This window comes from Sus scrofa, chromosome 15 (genome assembly GCF_000003025.6).
Source record: "Sus scrofa isolate TJ Tabasco breed Duroc chromosome 15, Sscrofa11.1, whole genome shotgun sequence".
In the NCBI taxonomy this organism is placed as follows: Eukaryota; Metazoa; Chordata; class Mammalia; order Artiodactyla; family Suidae; genus Sus; species Sus scrofa.
In genome coordinates, this window is record NC_010457.5 from 79,932,333 (window position 1) to 79,951,620 (window position 19,288).

Below are 19,288 nucleotides of genomic sequence, written 5' to 3' on the forward strand. Positions count from 1 at the left end.
GCTTACATTTTAATTCTCACAACAATTCTATAAGGGATACTATTGTTAGTTATCCCCTTTTTATGGATGATGAAAACTAGTTTTTAAGAAGATAAGAAACCTACTCAATATTACACCATCTATATAGTATGTAACTTAACATGGATTTAGGAGAGAACCAAGGTTGTTAAAAAGCTGGGGATGGGGAAAAGAAGGCTAAAGGAAATAGACTCCTATGTCACCACATCATTTTTAACACCAAAGAAGCTGTATCTTATTAAATATACGATAAAATGGTATAAATCACATTGCATGACAGCAAATCATGCAGCTTTTTAAAAACTTCAACTCCCAATTTTGATATTTTCAAAGGAAAGAAGTTATCTCTGGGTAGCTTAGAAGTTACTTAAATTCCTTCATGCTCTTATTTTTAAATATTTATCAATATAAGTTAAACTTTTCCAACAATTTCAATCCTGACTCAGCCATCTTTCTTTTCTTCACCACTAAACTTAACATCCTACACTTGCTGTCTCCACAGTCCTCAACCCAGTCTTTTACCCAAATATTCTCAACAAAGATCAGCTGGCAACACCTTATTGCAAAAATCAAGTCTTTTCTCTTTCATGACTTAACCTCTCTACCACATTTGATGTTCGTCACCATCTTAACACTTGGAGCTTCTATGTCAGCCTCCTTGAGAACTCTTCTTCCTTCACCAGTTCCTTAAGGGTGGCCATTTCCCAAGGTGCAGGCTTCAGCTGAGATAGGTCCCCATGAGTGTTGAAACATTAGAGTAAATGAATTAAATTTGCATTTTCTAAGACCTATGATCCCCAAAAGATCAAGAACCACTGGTAAAGATTAAACTGAGTCTTTTTTTTTTTTTTTTTTGGCTTTTCTAGGGCCGCACCCATGGCATATGGAGATTCCCAGGCCAGGGGTCTAAATGAAGCTGTAGCCATCGGCCTACACCACAGCCACAGCAACTCAAGATCCGAGCTGCATCTGTGATCTTCACCACAGCTCATGGCAACACCAGATCCTTAACCCACTGAGCGAGGGCAGGGACTGAACCCACAACCTCATGGTTCCTAGTTGGACTCATTAACCACTGAGCCACGAGGGAAACTCCTGAGATCATTTTCAATTTGATAGCCACTCCTCCAAACATCCCCACTCATCGCTTAAAATTTCCCCTATTGTCCGTAATGAGTCATACTGTACCTTTGCTAAAATCATTTCCTCTGCCTTAATTTCCCAAACTTCTCCATGCGGAATTCTCCCTCTTCTAAGTTTCTAGAGTACTTTGTATCTGCCACCAGCATATATTTACAATATATTTGATGACATATAAATCTGTGAACAAGGAACCCAATCAGTATTGTCTCCAACACTAAACAAAAACGAATTTTACTAAACCATCAAATCTTGTTCCCAAGAAATCAACCAATTTGTTTTGTGTTAATTACTAGACAGGACTTACTACTCATTCATGGCAAAGTTTTTAAAACACTTGTTTAGGGTATTATGACCAACACATGTATTTTAAAACCAAATGTTATTAGTAATAATAACCCCAAATTTCAAACTATATTGAATACAATTTGTAACAAACACTTTGGCATCACAAGTAGTCAGTAATAGGATCCTAACTACAATCTAGATACTCTACTACAAAGGGATGGTTGATCTAGGTAAGTGATTCTAACCCAAGTGTTTATCAGAACCACTTGAGGAGCTGTTAAAAATACACAGTTGAACAACACTGGGGTTAAGCCACATACAACATAGCTGGCCCTCTCCATGCCTTGTTCCTCCACATCTGTGGGTTCAACCAACCATGGACTACGCTGGTACTACAGTATTTACCATTGAAAATTATCCATGTGTAAGTCAACTTGTGCAGTTCAAACCTACCGCTGTTCAAGTGTCAAGTGAGAATTATGACTCTACAATTCTCCAGAATTTTAGATTTAGGTCAAGGATAAAGCTAGGCCTGTGGGTATTTTTGAATGTCCCCTGCATTTATTTTCTGGTGAAAAATACTGGCTAAGAACTATTTTCTATGAAATATGTTTGACATGCCTTCAACTTATATGTATATGTATTTTTATTATTTAAGCATTTTCATTATTCTGAAATAACTTAAGTATTTTCACTATCTTACCCAAAGTTACTTATAGGGCACCGCTTTCTGCAATATGTATACTCCTTTAAAGCTTAATGTGCCTCTTAATTCTCAGTCATTAAGTCTCAATCTACAGAAAATAAATTTCCTTACATGGTTTTTTTTTCTTTAAATTGAGGTATAGAGAATGGACACCTAGTTCACTAGATGAGTATGTTTTGATAGAGGAATTATTTGTATGTAAATATATTGAATATGCACTAACTCCAGCCTTTACAAAAATAAAAGCAATTGTCACAAACACCTATTATACTAACACTAAGAAATATTATATCCATACACAATACTAATAGATTTTATAACTAGAAAAAAAAATTACTTCAGGGTAATTCTTCAAATATTAAGTTTCCAGAGGATATTCAACATTTTTAAATACAAAAACAAGTACTTAAAATCACCTAGGTCGAGGTTGAATACTTTCATTTCTTTGTTAGGTAAAGATCCAAAATTCACTGATATATTCCAGGTGGTCAATTCAAAAAAATCTAAAAACTTATTTAAATAAACATTAAGACTACTAACTTTCTTCATGGCATTCCTATTCTAGGAACTGATAAAATTTGCTTGGAAACTCAGGGATCAAAAACTCTCTATAAACTTACCACAAATTTTCAATATTAAAAACATCTTTGCTATCACACTTGCAAGTTTTTCAGTCTCTTGACTTAATGGGTGTTTTGCTCAAGTGAGTAACCTCACATAATCTTCTTCATACATCCTAAATACTTTTTAAAACTCTAAAAATTTAAAGGAGTCTGAAGATTCAAATTTTAACCTTGTAGCTTCAAAATAAATGTACATTCCATTGATTTCTATAATTCCAAGTAATTCTTAATTCACATCACAAGCTTAAGTCTCACATTTAGAAAAACTGTGTTTTTATGTGTATCCAGAGTTATCCTATGCATTCAAGATATTTATTGACAGTGTCAGACTGGGCCTGGAAAAAAAAAACAACGGAAATCTTTAATCCCACCGTATCCTCGTAGAAAGTAACTGGATTTTTAAAAAACATCTCAAATGCTCATATTAATATTGTTGATTTTTCCTTCTTTTATGACTAAACATACATAAATTCAAAAACAAAATCTTTTCAAATAACTCTTGCCATGGTTAACAAAACTTGCCTTTTATCAAGAACCTTCATATAAACTCACATTTCTGATAAATCAAAATATTCTGCATTGCTTTAAAAGGGGAAACAAAAAACAAGGTTTGTAAAATGGCATCGATAAAATCCTTAGTGATCAACGTGAGCTAACAGTTACAAGTTTTTTTCCCAAAAGTTCTACTTAATAAGAAAAAAAAAAAAGTAATCTGCTAGAACTCTACCCTTCCTTTTTAAGTAAATATACCTCTTTATGGTAACTTCAGTATCTGAAATTAAGAATCGCCAAATAAAATGCTAAGAAAAAATAAATCACACAGATTTTCCAACCCCATATCACTGCAATTATTTTAAATGCATAGGAATACAACAAACTCAAAAGAAAAAAAAATAGTGTTTTATTAACTACCACACTGTTATAATACACTTTAAACGTACAATAAGGTAGCCTTTAAATTTGAGGTGGTCTTAAGAATAACAAATGAACAGAATTCCAAATTTCTGAAATAGGTGAACTGCTGCAGTTACAGGTATACATTTAGGAAACTTGTATAGCTCTTATAAGACCAGCAATGAAACTTTATTTTGTACATTTTTTAATAATTGAAAATATAAACAATAATTAAAAAATAAAAAGAAAATACAGCATAATAAAAAACATACATTTCTCAATTAATTGTATTGGATACATATAAATTTTAAGGAAAAAGCAAAAAAGAAAATGGTTGATATTTAAGTGCAGACTACCTAGACCAAAAACAAACAAACAAACAAAAAAAAGACTTAAAAAAATATCATAAAACCTCTAGTTTTCTATGACTAATATCCATATGGTTGGAGTATCGTCACTATGGAAGTAATTTTGTTATGTTTGCATATGTTATACTTTATTGGTAATTTACATGATGGCTTTTAAGGCCCTGGCAGACATATGGGTTTTGGAAACAAGATTGGATTTAAAAATCACTGCTAAGACGCAATACACCTTATTTTTTGGTCCTCCAATATTCAAGAAAAGGGATAATACACTATAACATTTTCTTACCACCCAAATGCCTCAACCTATACATTTTAAACTTTTTTAAACATTGGTTATATTGCCCAACTTCGTTACTGAAAGAATATTAACAAGACATTATTTTGGCAAATTAAATCTTAAACATGGCTTTTCGACAGGATTTAAAAGGTGACTATCCCTAGAGTTCCATGTTAAAATGTAGTTTTCAAAATCTTACAAGAGTAATGCTTAAAATATTGTACATAGTTAACCTAATTAAAATAATTAGCTTCAAAATGACAAATTGATAAGCTAAGTAAAGCCTACACTATGTAACATTTGCTTGGAAACTTGATTTGTCAGTTATGCATAATAAAAATTCCAGTCATCAAGAAAATTACAAAAATTTTTATCATAACATGATTTCTTTCACCCACCAACTTTTTTTTTTATCTTACAATAGATAAATACCAACATGTTCTCATTTTTACACTAAACCACACAGGATTGATGCATTTGGTTAGACTACCATTCGCATTGTTAAATTCAATTTTCTCTTTATATAACTTGGTAAAATTTCATTTCTTCTAGATTCCAAAAGTACCTACAAAACCCATGCAATTTTACCATTTTTAATATACTATGGAATATCATACAAAGTAAGGCATTTCAGTGTCATGTATAACCAAGTTACTGTCAATCCAAAAATTTTTGCACATCAATAAAAAGATATCTAAGAACTTAGGAACAATATTCTTCTCACTACTGTATAAAAATAACCACAATGAATAAGTATTTGTGTAATATTTACTCCATTGTCTCATTTCCAGAAACTGTGACAAGCTGTAAAGGTATTTCAGTGTTGGTAAGGATATCTTGATTGCTGGTGGTGGAAGTATTAACAGTTCCTATCCCTGAAACAGAACCTTGTTGAATATTTGCAAGGATAAGTGTTGTTCCTCCTGCAGTAATCAAAGTATCATCTCGTGCAGCTTCCACAGATGCCAGCACTGTACTGCTAGAGTGAATACCTTTCTTATTCTGATGTGTTTTAATATGTTTGGCAAGGTGATCACTTCTCATAAAGCGTTTTGAACATTCTGGACAAACAAATTTCTTCTCACCTGTTAAAAAAATTAAGTTACTTAGTTTTAATTCACCATAAACAGACTGATCATTTCCTGAGAAAGAAAATAAACCATCACTGACAGTTAGGGACAGGGAGCAGAGTTCAATTAGAATTGTATTAGTTTCATGAGCTTATCCCTACAAAATCTCTCATAGAATATTCCTCCTCAAAATAAATCTGTCAACTCTATTTTTAGGGGAAAAGCAATCTTCAAACTCATTAGACTATACACTGATAGATAAGAATTCAATACCTCAACTAGACTAGTTTGTTTTGAAACATCTGTCACAGGATACCAATTTTAAAATGACCATCTAGAACATACTTTCTTCTTTAAAGAAAAATACAGTTTTAAGGTATTAACATGTCAGAGCTTTGCCACTTAACCTTCAACCCTTACTATGAATTCAAGTAACTACACAGAGTACTTCTAGATTAAAACAAAGACACAAGCTTAAACTCCAATAAGGACTGAATAATCGCAACAATAATGGATATGGCTGGCTGACTCAATTTCAGCTGGAATGATCAAGAGCAAGCCTAATACATCATAATGTTTAAGATAATAAGGCTCTTTTGCCTAAATTTATTGCCCAGCATGACTAAAATGCCTTTTTAAACACAAAAGACAGAATGAACTTCTATTATGGTGAAGACCTACTATGTAAAAGGGTTACTGGAAGACAAGGCAAAGGCCAACCTAAAGGAATCCAGAAAGAATTCAATCAATAGACAAATCTAGTGTTTTCTTAATTTATTTCAAAATGTCTTCCCTATTTCTTATTTCAGCACCCTTTCTCTGAGCAGGTCCCTGTCAGACCTCATACCTGAACTATATTTCAATGACATGCTAGACTTTCCCTCTCCAATCCAACAAATCAGTGTCAAACAAATCTTCCTTAAATAACCAATTTTATTACAGTACAAAACTTCACCATGGTACTAAGCAGTACGGGAATGCAAGAGTAACTAAACAGTTTAGACTCTCCATTACCTAACTTATAAGGACTTCTATAATGTGGCTCAATCCTACTTAACAGAAATGTTTTAAATAAAATCTCATCTTCAACTCATGACAAATTGTCTCTCACTCCATCTAGTCACATACTATTCTATTCTTCTGGGAAGGCACTTCCCAAAGTTCCTCTTGAACCATGAGTCCTGAGAGATGCTAGCATGGCAAAAGGCACACTACCTCCCACAACTTAAGAGATTCACATTCAATCAAAGGTCCTAAGAGGCACTCCTTGAAGGTACTTGTATCTAATAACCTTCTTTAACACAGTGTTTCCCACACTTATTTTATCAGACCTTTCCCCTTCTACACTTATTTTATCACAAACCTTTCCCCCTTCTACATTATTTCTTTTTATATCCTGTTGATCAAATTCCACTGCAGAAAATTCTATCATAGGGCCATCTTAAGGTCTATCCCAAGCCCACTGCCCCCAAATATTTTACTATCCCAGGTAATAATGACCTCTGCCTCTGAGCATACTTTATCTAACTTTCTTATATTGTTTGTTGCTAGACACATCAAACAGGTTAAGCTTATCTGATGAGACAGAAATTAAAACAAATACAGTATATGTGTACTACAACATTATTTCATAGGTTGTTTTTTATACATTTAGATCTAGGAGACTTCAAAGTCCATACTGCCCTCTGTTTCACCATGGTTCTTTCTTCTAAGCTCCTTCAACACTGTACATGCATTAATACATTTTTCAATTCTTCAGTGCTGAGCACAGACTGATGAACGACTTGATCATTAAATGGCAGTGGGAGAAAACGAAGTGTATAAGTTACATTAAATTAGGATTCAATTTGGGGTCATTCCTAGATCCATTTCATATAACCACCACATAAGACTATGCAAAAACAATTAAATGAAAGAGGTCTGACATCAACAATGCCTTGGTTATTCCTCAAGGAAATGTCTTTTGCTTATCTCACAGACATTAAATGGAAGAAAAGGTGAATTTATCAGAGGAAAAGGAATTATTCTTTTTTCCCCTTTCTTTTTAGTTCCCAGGTTAGGGGTCAAATTGGAGCTGCAGCTGCGAGCCTACACCACAGCCACAGCAACACCAGATCCAAGCTGTATCTGTGACTTACACTGCAGCTTGAGGCAATGCCGGATCCTTAACCCACTGAGTGAGGCCAGGGATCAAAACCAGCATCCCCATGGATACTAGTCAGATTCTTAACCCACTAAGCCACAATGGGAACTCTGAATTAGTCTTTATTGTAGAGGAAGAGGAAAATAAGACACACCAAGACTAAAAGCAGACAACTAATTTAAAACGCTAACATAATTAATAATTAGTGCAAGTGTGGCTTAAGACATTCAACAATGTGAAAACAAAAACCAAAAAAAGCTAACTGAAAAAGAAAAAAGAAGTTAAGCAAAGTCTGCATAAACAAAACATTTTTTAATAAGATAAGCCATAGTAGCTTGTTCGGAATTAGTAGTTTTAAATTGGTGTAAGTTGATATAATTGGCTATATTTTAAAAGATTCAGGTCAGTAAGGTATGCTTTAAAAAATGTAAGGTAGTATGTAGTCTTATACTTCATTTTTGTCTGTTAAAAGTAAATATTAGTAACCTGTATGTGTTCTTCTGTGCCTCTGTAATTCATCACTTCGAGTAAATCTTTTACCACAGAACATCCAGTTACAAATAAAAGGGCGCTCCCCAGAATGCCAACGCAGATGAGCTCTCAGATGTGAGGTCTTCCCATAGACTTTACCACATCCTGGTATATGACAAATGTGTTGCTTCTTTTTCCCAAGATTGGTACCTCTAAAAAACACACACAGAATAATATACACTTATATGATAATATTCAAATGGACATTACCACTCATATAATAAATATTCCCCATGCTGAATTTCAAATAAAGACATTATTACCATGAGGTCAATCAGAAATGAAGATCATTTAAAATCAATTTAAATAAAAATTTATAACATTTACATACTAATTTTACTCCAAAATTAATGTGATTGCTGTCCAAATGTAAATTTGCTCAAGAAATATATAATTTAAAAGGATATTTCATACATAAGTAATGTATAATAAAGCTATTTATTATTCTGTCAGAACCATTCACAAATTCCATGCATAGGCCCAATTCAATTAAGTCAGTTACAGGGGAAACTAAACGGTCTACTCATAGTCATGATATCAGCTAATTTAAAAAGTAAATAAAGCAATAATAAATGCATAACAGGTACAATAAGGGACCTTAAGCAGACTTTAAATTAACATGATTTTAAGCATATTTTTTCATATATTTATATGGCCACACTCTGAACATAGACTGACTTGGAGAAAAAAAATCAGAAAAAAATCTAGACAAAGCTATCATCTTAGATCCCTAGCACTGTATGAAAAAACAAACAAACAAACAAAAAAACTATAGTTAAAATTCTCTTCATATTAACCATGTGAAGATAACCAAAATTATAAATCAGAGATAATAAAATACAGTTCTCCACACTACGATACTTGACATCTGATACATTTCAGTATTTGATACCAAGAATAGGGTTTAGAAGGTATGTGCTTATTAGATAGGTGAACACAGGTATCTTAGCGTAAGCAAAAAGAAAACCTTTTTGATTTCAGAAATGATATTCAAATTTTATTAAACATTACAGAAAATGTTATTACCCAACCTCAAAAAAATTAGCTAGTTACTGAATAAAAACAAATGAATTTATTAAAAAAATGACATTTTAGACTCATCAATCGTCAAAATTGTATTATATAAACTGTGCAGTTTCTTTGAGATTTAAAAAAAGGTACATTTAAGACCTCCCCCCAACTTTCCCTCCTCCCACAATCTCACAGTCCAGGTATAGTCTGCAAACCTTCCATAAGCCTGCAAATCTTCCTGTATAGAATATACCTATCGCTTTTTAAATTTTACTGGAAAAAAATGCATATTTCCCCACATTTATATTTTAATGTACTCACACTCAGTAGCATGTGAAATTGCCATAGGACAAACAGTGCTAAACGGTGCAGTGCTGGCTGTTAGATGCAATAGGTGTTCTGAACAGGGAGACATCAATGTGGACTCCAGTAGTTAGAGAAGGCTTCGTGGAGGAGGTGGGTAGGATTTAGATAGAAAGGAGGGAAGGCATTCCAGGCAGAGGAATAGCATAAGTAAAGACAAGGAGGAGTCATGCTGTTGTCTCAAGGGCAAGGACGTCATAATCTAACACAATTCTAGTTTCTGCTCCAGTCCACCCCCAATTTCTACAACTCTCTTCAAAGAGCTGAGTTGAGTGAAACAGGTTTTTCTGGCTCACCTGTGATGCCAAAGTCTTATTAACCCAAAGCCAATATTATTTCCATTTAATTTAGCTTTTTAAAAAGTTTTATTCTTAAACAGCCCTAAGAAAAAGAGCAATGTTTGAGGCTATTAGTGTGTATCAACCAATTTTACATATTGTGTTCACCATAGCAATTTCACAGAGAACCCAAGTCAGTCCACTTTACACTCATAACTTCTTGCCTCTCTTCTAAGCGTACCACTCAGGTGAATCAGTGTGCTTTTTATAAAAACTGCTTATTCTACTAACAACAAAATTTAGCTTGAGAGCATGAACAAAGCACAAGATTGTAACAAATTATAGCAACAAATCTGAGTTCTCAAAGAATCAAGAATCCAAAGGAAGATGTTTCCAAATGAATTATAAGGAAACGAGACATATTCACTGTTTGAAAATGAGACAGGCATCTAAGAAAGAAAAAAACAGATGGAGAGTGTGAAAATATATAAGAGAAAAAGCTTAATACCCAGATCCAAGTATCTATTAAAAAATTTTTTTAGGCAAGATAATATCTAGATAGGCTAGATATGAAAATTATGGCATGTGATATGAAGGAAGTAAAGAACTGAAGTGAATTTCTCAGCAAACCTCAAGTAATGAAAGATTTGCCATGTTTTCTTCTTAATTTATATAGTCACAACACTAATACCTATATATGACCTAAAAAAACTAACAAATTTAAGTTTCTGTTTTTCACTGATTAAACTTACACCCAAAATTTTAATAATTCGAAGACAGTAACAATAAATAAAGGTCACTTCTGAGTAGAGGAGTTAATAGGGAAAGTTAAGCAAATTGAGTCCTTTCTTTTGCTTGGGGTAGAAAAAAATGAAACACAAACTGAAATGCTGACATGGGAGAAATTAGATTTTGCAAAATGACTTAATTTTTAAAAAATGGACTGAGATCTAATTCACACAAAACCCTTATAATAGTAATGGCTTTAGAATTTTTACTTTATAAAATGATTTGTCTCTTCTATTAGAGTAAAAAGGTTCTTAAGGCTGGTCCTACTTAATAAATATTGGCTAAATGCTCAAATGAATACAATTTTAAAATATTTAATTATATTTTCACCTTGCTCACAAGGTAAATAAATAAAATTCCCTAAAATGCCACCTTTCACATATTCTTTTATTATTTTTTACCCAAGAATACTGCTGAGGAAAAAAGGCCAATATTCTAAAATGTTTAAAGTACCACCTACCTCACTATTACAAAATAGGATGTACTGTATGTTATGCTTCTATTAATTAGATGTAGTAATTGTCAACGACACAACTGTGCCTACAATGTATGGTTTAGTTGAATTTTGTTCAAATGAGCTTAAGAAACAATAGTTTTTCCTTAAGAACTTCAAATTGCTTACAGTAAATTATTAAAAATGAACTCACAAAATTCTAGAAAAATATGAGTATTCTTATAATCCTCAGGATAAAAAAGACTTTTAATAGAATAATAAGGCATCTCATAAATACTGAACAACTATTATTTTTGTGCTTAAAAAAAGTTTGCAAACTTTAAGTGACAGAAGTCTTTCTTTACTTATATAAATGCATTTTGCAAACCAGACAATGTATAAAACTAGGAAAAAATACCTGCACATATGACAAAGTTAAACACATAATTAACATTCACAAAAGACCAAAAAAAAAAAAAATCATGAAAGAAACTCTGAAATGGTCAAATAACACACTAAAAATGTTCAATCTCACAAGGTAAAAAAAAATATAGTAAATAAAACAATAGTGAGGTACTACTTTTCATCTGTCAGACACTAGAAGATTTTTAGAAAGGATAAAATCAATTGTTTCCAAGGGTGTGGGAAAGCAGATACTCTCATATACCACTGATGGAGTATAAATTGTCACAAACTTTTCCAGCAGATAATTCTCTTTGATCCAATAATTTCACCTCTGCCAAGTTATACTGATGAAATAATCAGACAAATGTGCAAAGATGTATGTGTAGGATTAGAATGACAACATAAACTCAAAAAAGATGTTAAATTCTTATATACTCATACAATAGAATGCTATACAGTCATAAAAAATTGATGCAGACTCTACATAGACTTTGAAATATAATCACAAAATTTTTCAAAGTAAGAACAGACATGTAAAACAGTGTGAGTAAGATGATTCTATTTTAGGGAGTTCCCATTGTGTCTCAGCGGAAACGAATCTGAATCTGAGTAGCATCCATGAGGATGCAGGTTCGATCCCTGCCCTTGCTCAGTGGGTTAAGGATCTGGCATTGCCATGAACTATGGAACAGGTCACAGAGGCGGCTCAGATCTCGCATTACTGTGGCTGTGGTGTAGGCCAGCAGCTACAGCTTTGATTGGACCCCTAACCTGGGAACTTCCATATGCTTCAGGTGTGGCCGTAAAAAGACTGAGGAAAAAAAAAAAAAAAAAAAAAAAGATGATTCTATTTAAAATATATTTAAAGTCTGGAAGGATATATAAAAAATTAGTCATCTTGAAGCAGGGTAGGAGTTTGGTATCCTTTTAATACTCTTCTATTATTTTTGCATTTGTATGAGCATGTATTAGTTTAATAAACATAAATTTAAAAAATTTTCAATTTAAAGAATAAGCAAAATATAGACAAGGCCTTGACCCTCAGATTTAACTTTCATGAACACCTTATCTTTAAAATCCCTCTTTTCCTTTCAGGAAAGTTATTGCCTAACCAGAATTCCACACTAATTTATTTAAATTGACTAAAACATTTCAAAGAATAAATAAAATTTCAAACAACTGAATAACTACCAGTAGTAAATACAAATGCCTAAGGGTCAGACAAAGAAAGAAATCCACTTGGGAGGCAGTACAGTATAGTTGAGGTTCTGGAGTGAGAAACTGGGTCCAAATTCCAGTTGTGTGTGTTCTTAAGAGTCATTTGATCTCTCTATGCCCACTTTCAAGACCATCCAGAACACAGTAAGCTCATAGTTACAATATTATTATTATGAATGGGCTAGCCAAGGTACAAATCAACTCAAAGGGCAGGTATCTATCTGATCAGGCTCTATCTGATCAAGCTCATTAATTATATTAATAGTTTGGGGAGTTTGGGGGAATCTATTTAAATAGTTCATTTCTGAAAGAAGTATGTTAAGGTCTTTTACAATGACTGGAGGGTATGGTTACAGAATGTCTTTAGAGTTCCATCAGGTTTTGCTCCATATCTTTCAAAGTTGTGAGGGAAAGGGACCATGGCTATCAAAGCTTCTTGGTGAAAATTTCACATTATTAAGAAATATATCCCTATCTATCTATTTGATATTTTCACTTAATCTTACCACGTCTGATATTAACACTAATATCTAAGTTTTTTCTTTTTTTGTCTGCCTTTTCTAGAGCCACTCCTGCGGCATATGCAAGTTCCCAGACTAGGGGTCCAATCGGAGCTGTAGCCACCGGCCTATGCGAGAGCCCCAGCAACGCGGGATCTGAGCCGTGTCTGAGACCTACACTACAGCTCACGGCAACACTGGATCCTTAACCCACTGAGCAAGGCCAGGGATCGAACCCGCAACCTTGTGGTCCCTAGTCGGATTCGTTAACCACTGAGCCAGATGGGAACTCCTCTAAGTTTTCTTTTTGTTAACATTTGCCTAATAAATCATTTCCATCCCATTATTTTCAACATTCCTGTGCCAATTTAAGATGTTCCTTAGAATCAATATAAGGCTGTGTTTTATGTTTAAGTATGATCTGAGTCTCAATCTCTTCATTATTAAGCCTAATGCATCCACATTTAATATAATTACTGATCTGTTTTGAGATTTTTTCCCTATCATCTGTTATTCTTTCTTAATATTTATCTTAAAAAAAACCCTGAACTATTAGTTGTACTTTAAAAAAAATTCCATCAAGCCTTGTTATTAATTTCTGTTGAAAATGGAAAATACTTATGCTTTATAAACTCTCCTGAACTTCTAATTTTTATATTATATAACTGTGATTCTCAGGATAAGAATCAACTTTTTAATCAGTATTTAGCCAAATCCCATTGCTGGTTTGAAAATATACTAATTTCTGATATGGGCCTGTTGCAATGGCATCTTGTTATACTTTTTTTTAACATAAAACTAAGTAACTTCAGGGTTTTTTTTTGGTTTTTTTTTTTGTTTTTTTTTAAAAAGCATTTAGGTCGGAAAATTTAGTTTCATATATTTTGTTCTCTAACTTTTTCTGCTACACTCATAGAGACAAACACATAAAATGATCATGTAATGAATAATTTCCCATAATTAAGTGACGTGCATGAAGCATTGCAAAAATCAGGATGATGATATTAACAGTCTTAAAAAAAAAAAAAAAGTATGTTTCATGTGTGCATACCTCCCACCACCTTCTTTACAGTTGGGACAGGTGCAAGCTACCCTCCGAAGTCTTTTTCCTTCTTGATGTTGTTGGTCCCCTTCTTCATCTACCACCTGTACTCTTAAATGTGTTAGATCATTGGTATTCAATGTAGAATCACCACTGAGCTGCCACTCTTCAGGATCAGGTTCTTCTTCCTTGATCCTAATATCTAAAGAAAAAAACAAATACAGATGAGAAGCAGCCCATTGGCCCAAAAAGATAGCATGAAATCTGAGCCTCTCTAAGGTGAAATGAATACTACGTAAAAGTCAAAAATCATCTGTCTGTGGAGCATAATCATTGCTCCTTGTTGTGACTTTTTCTTTTAAAACAATCTATTTTATTCTAAATGAGATTAAGCCAAAAAGGGAATAAAGCCAGCATGAGAGCTTGCTTTTTAAGATTAAGAAAAACATTTTTTTGAGCAAGCTGAGTCATAAAACAATCTGAAACTCAAATTTTAATTGTTCAAATAGTCAATGAATTCAATGGTCAACTCAGATTGGAACAAATTCTAATGCTTTAAACTTCTCTTTTACAGACTGCATCAATTATGCCTGCTTGTACTATGGGAATGCAATTATGCCTAAATGTAGGCACCATGAAATTACTACTTACAAACTTGAGCTTTAAAGTCACATTATCATTAAATATCTATAATGGCCACACTACAGTATCACTGCGGAAGGAGGTGCATAAGTAGAGTTTCTATTTTCAAGTAGTTTTACTATAACCCAGACGGGGAAACAAAATGAGCATGCCATGGTAAGGAAGTGTGGATATGGCAGGAAGCTATGTCATTGTCTCAGTATAGCCAAACATCTTTCTTTAAATCAATAATGATATAACATCATTTTCTAGGTGAAACTAAGAACTTCTTTCATCTCAGAAAACTAATTCTTTTTTTTTTTTTAAATGATACATGATTTAGAACACAGAATATAACTATCTTTGGTAAAACATAAATTCCTGCAAATTTTTATTTTGATTTATGTAAAGTAAAAACCTCAGTGGAAATTTATTAATTTAAATGTATATTAGTCACTAATAATTAAAGAAAAAAAGTCAAGTGTGTTCTAATTTCTGAGTTTATGCTAATAAAAACTAGAACGTACAACCATGAAAAATGCCTCAAACATTTTAAAACTAATTTATTTTATCAGATAAACTACAACTAAGAAAAAAGGAGGTAAATGGGAAGAAAGGTGACTCTGGCCTGGGCAACAGGGTAGATGGTGGTACCATTCACTAAGATAGGAGGTACTAGAGAGGGCTCAGGCGGAGGTAAAGAAGGGCAAAGACAGTTAATGCGTTCAAAGGTGAAGGTCATGAAGGCTGAACAGTGTGTGAGACGAACCAGCAAAAAAGCTAGACCTACACAGAAGGAGCCCACCTAGAGAAGTAGGTTAGATCACTCAAGGGCTATGAGTAAAATGAGAAGAGAAAGTGGCCTGTGAGGAATATAGACATTCAAGGAACAGGCAGAAGAGGAGCCTGATAAGGAAAGGAGTACCCAGGAAAACATGCAACATTAAAGAAAGGAAAGAAAGAGGAAGTGATCAACATCACACACTGCAGAAATATCAAAAAGGAAACTAAGTAAATGGGCATGAAGTAGAAAAGTGTTTAATAGAAAGGAGAGATAAATTTTTCAAAACATCTAGCTTGAGGGAGACAGAATCATGACAGTAGAGGCTAAAGGGGACCAAAGAAGAGAGTCTGCAGGAGGGAGTGTTTTGTTTTCTTTTTGAAGATAGGAAATTCTTGAACATGTGTACATGCTTGTGAGAAAGGTGCATTACAGAGGGAGAAGTTGAAAACACAGGAATGAAGTCCCTAAGAAGTCAGAAGGGGATGGTGATCCGGAATATTTACAAGTTTAGCTGATGGAGCACAGCCACCTCTTTCTCTATTACACGAGGGAAAAAAGATATGGGCACATTCACTCAGTAATTAGCTACTATGTGCCACAAACTGTGCTAGACTCCAGATGCAGAGAGAATTTGATGGCTAGAAATTAAGGGAAACTGGTTTCCATTTCCCCAGTGTAAGGATGAAGAATTAGATATGTATAGAATTCATCCAGATACACAACATAAATGGATATTGACCTCTTTTTCTTTATAATCAGGTGTCTACCAACATCATGTCAAAACATTTAAGTACTTGCACAAATAATGCATAGTAATAGCTTTTTTTTTTTTAACAAGTTATATAAAAGACATAACGTATGGGTATCACATATCCAGATTTGGATAATTTTAAGTCCATAAAATGAGAAATTTTATTAGAAGTTTTGAAAGCTGCTTATCTTTATACATTTGTGACAAGACAGCAAGAAAAAAGGAGACAAAATACTATCAAGAATGAATAAAATTTTCCACCGTGGCACAACGGGATCAATGGCATCCCTGGAGAGCTGGGATGCAGGTTCAATCCCCTGTCCAGTATAGTGGGTTAATGATGCGGTGTTGCCACTTCTGCGGTGTAGGCCAGAAACTCCACATGCTGCGGGCGGCCAAAAAAGGAAGGAAAAAAAAAAAAAAAAGAATAAAGAATGTACAGAGATAGAAGAAAGACCTAAAGACAACAAAGAGAACAAAACAAAACAAAACAAAAAAATACAAAAAACAACCAATGAGAGCAACAATGAAATGCAACCTGACTGAGGAGATAAAGATATTATAGGGCATGCCTGCTCTTACTGCTAATTCTCATACTGGAACCTAGAAAATATTCTCAGAGTGTGTCATGGGCATGGATACTTACAACCTAGTTCTCTTTCTTATTGAATACAAATACAACATGGCACATAGAACTCAACATGTCCAAACTGAACACACCTTGTTCACTCACCAAAACCTCTCCCTGCATCCATTTAAGTAATAATTACAAGCCACCTAAGTGCTCAAACTATCAACTTCAGATGGAGTCCTGTCAGTTCATTCCCAGCCTCTCATCACTCTTCTGCCTATCAATCCATTTCTACACGGCTTCCGGGATTTTCTTCCTAAATAAAAATCTAACGCAACACTTTCCTGATTCATTACCTGCATTAATTCTCTATTTTCTACAGTATTGAGCCCTAAATCATTAACTTGGTATTCAAAAACCTTCTCAAGAGCCTCAACCTGCTCTTCCAACTTCAGTATTAAAATACTGAAATTCTCATCATTTTCAGAACACAGTCCTTTCTCAACATCACACCCTCTTGCTTCTTGCTTGGCCTGTTTTCTAGCTCTTTCCCTTTTCATCTAACTAACCCCTACTATCCTTCAAGATTAGTTCCAATGTCATCTCCTTTATTCATGATTATAGTAGAATTAATTCTATTTGTTGACTCCTACATCCCTTTAGATAATGAATGCTTCACACCAAAGTGCTCAGAAAACACAATCAGGCTAAATGAGCAAACCCTTCCCTAAGGAGGAACTTCCAATATAGGTAATAATCTACCTAGAAAGACTTTGTCCTCTACTTTTCTATGTTCCTTCTATCTGCAAATAATACATACAGAGATTTTTTAAAAATTAAGTCAGTTCATATGGATAGGACCACAAAGTGCTCACTTAAGACAGCAAATTTATTGCCAAACAAGTGTTACATGCAATTTTTAATCATTTTTCTTGCTCATAAACATCTAGATATTCTAGATGTTATTCTAGAATCTTAATCATAAATTTAACTAATCTAGTAAATCCTAAATAATCCCCCTTTGCCAACTTGCACATAAATTTAATAGACACCTTGAAAATGAATTTTCAGTATGAGACAATTTATATTTTCCTCAGTAACTTAGTCCAGATAATATGAAGATATTTTTTACCATGCTACACTAGTATCCTATATAGCACCTAATTATTCTTAAAAATCTGTTCATAAAGCTCAGGAGAAGGGAAGTAATACCCATCAAAAAGCCCATAGTGTGAAAAGGTATTCAATACTACTAGATATCAGGAGGGTTAAAATTAAAAATCACAGTGAAATATCCTACACATATACCAACATGACTAAATTTGAAAACAGACCAGACCAATTATTCCCACAAAAAGTAGCACAGCAACTATTCTCTACGACTGCTGGTACTCTCCCACACCACTGGTGGGTGTATAAATCGGTATAACAACTTTGGAAAATGTTCTAACTGTATCTTTTCAAGAAAAACCTATGTATACTCTATAATCCAAGCAATCTCACTCCAACAGAAATGCATACATGCATGACACCAAAAGTATAAAAACCCATTCTAAACTGGATGCAACTCTCATATTATCAGTGTTGGAATAGAAAGTAAATCACGATATATTCATTCGTACAATGGAATATGTTAAAACAATGAAAATTAACAACTTATATGCAACAGGAACATCACACACAATTTTAAACAAAAGAAGACACAAAGTCTCTCATATATATCCCTATCTCTCTATATGGATAGATATTCCATTTAAATAAAGCTCAAAACAACAGAAAATACTACTATATAGTGACTGCCTACTTTCATGAGGGGTAATGACTGGGTACAGGGAGACTGCTGAGTTGCTGACAATGTCTTTTTTTCTTGATCCAGGTGACAATTTTCCCCATGTGTTCATTTTACAAAAATTCATCAAGTTATACACATGATCTGTACATTTTCTGGAATGTATACTTCAATATGACTGTTCTAAATAAAGTAATCCAAGATTACTTAGGATATGCTAAAGAAGTCAATCAATTTTTGTTGTGGTTTCATCTCTAGTTCCTATATAATCAACTAGACCCTTGCCCCACCACTGGAATTAAAAACAAAACCACAAACCAAAAGAAAAAAAAATTTAAGATGCCTATGCTCCAAAAAATTAAGTCCATAATTTGAAGTTTAGACTATAATGTTATTTCACTCAACAGATATGTGAGTGACTACAATATGCTAGTCACTGTTCTAGGTTCTAAGGATAAAAGTTAACAAGAGTTAGGCTCATGCCTTTATCAAGTTAGGCTCCATTTTAGTTGGAGAACAGAGAACAAATGTACAAGTATATATGGCCCATCCTTAAACAATGCAGGGCAGGGGTTAGGAGTGTCATCCATCTGTTTAACTTAACAGTTGCCCTTCCATATACATCGGCAGATTCAACCAAATAGTACTGTTGTATTTACTATTGAAAAAAACTGC

General features: G+C 33.6%; 1 protein-coding gene across 2 annotated transcripts in view; it reads right to left on the reverse strand.

Moving 5' to 3' along the window:
- SP3 (Sp3 transcription factor) overlaps positions 3,654 to 19,288 on the reverse strand; it is a 54,154-nt gene continuing 38,519 nt past the window's right edge. For both annotated transcript variants that reach the window (XM_021075841.1, XM_021075842.1), the window contains exons 5-7: positions 14,107 to 14,299; positions 8,014 to 8,210; positions 3,654 to 5,399 (exon numbers count right to left, since the gene is read on the reverse strand). In XM_021075841.1, the coding sequence (XP_020931500.1) occupies positions 5,083 to 5,399; positions 8,014 to 8,210; positions 14,107 to 14,299 (707 nt within the window). In that variant the 3' untranslated portion in view covers positions 3,654 to 5,082. The remainder of the gene's footprint in view (positions 5,400 to 8,013; positions 8,211 to 14,106; positions 14,300 to 19,288) is intronic.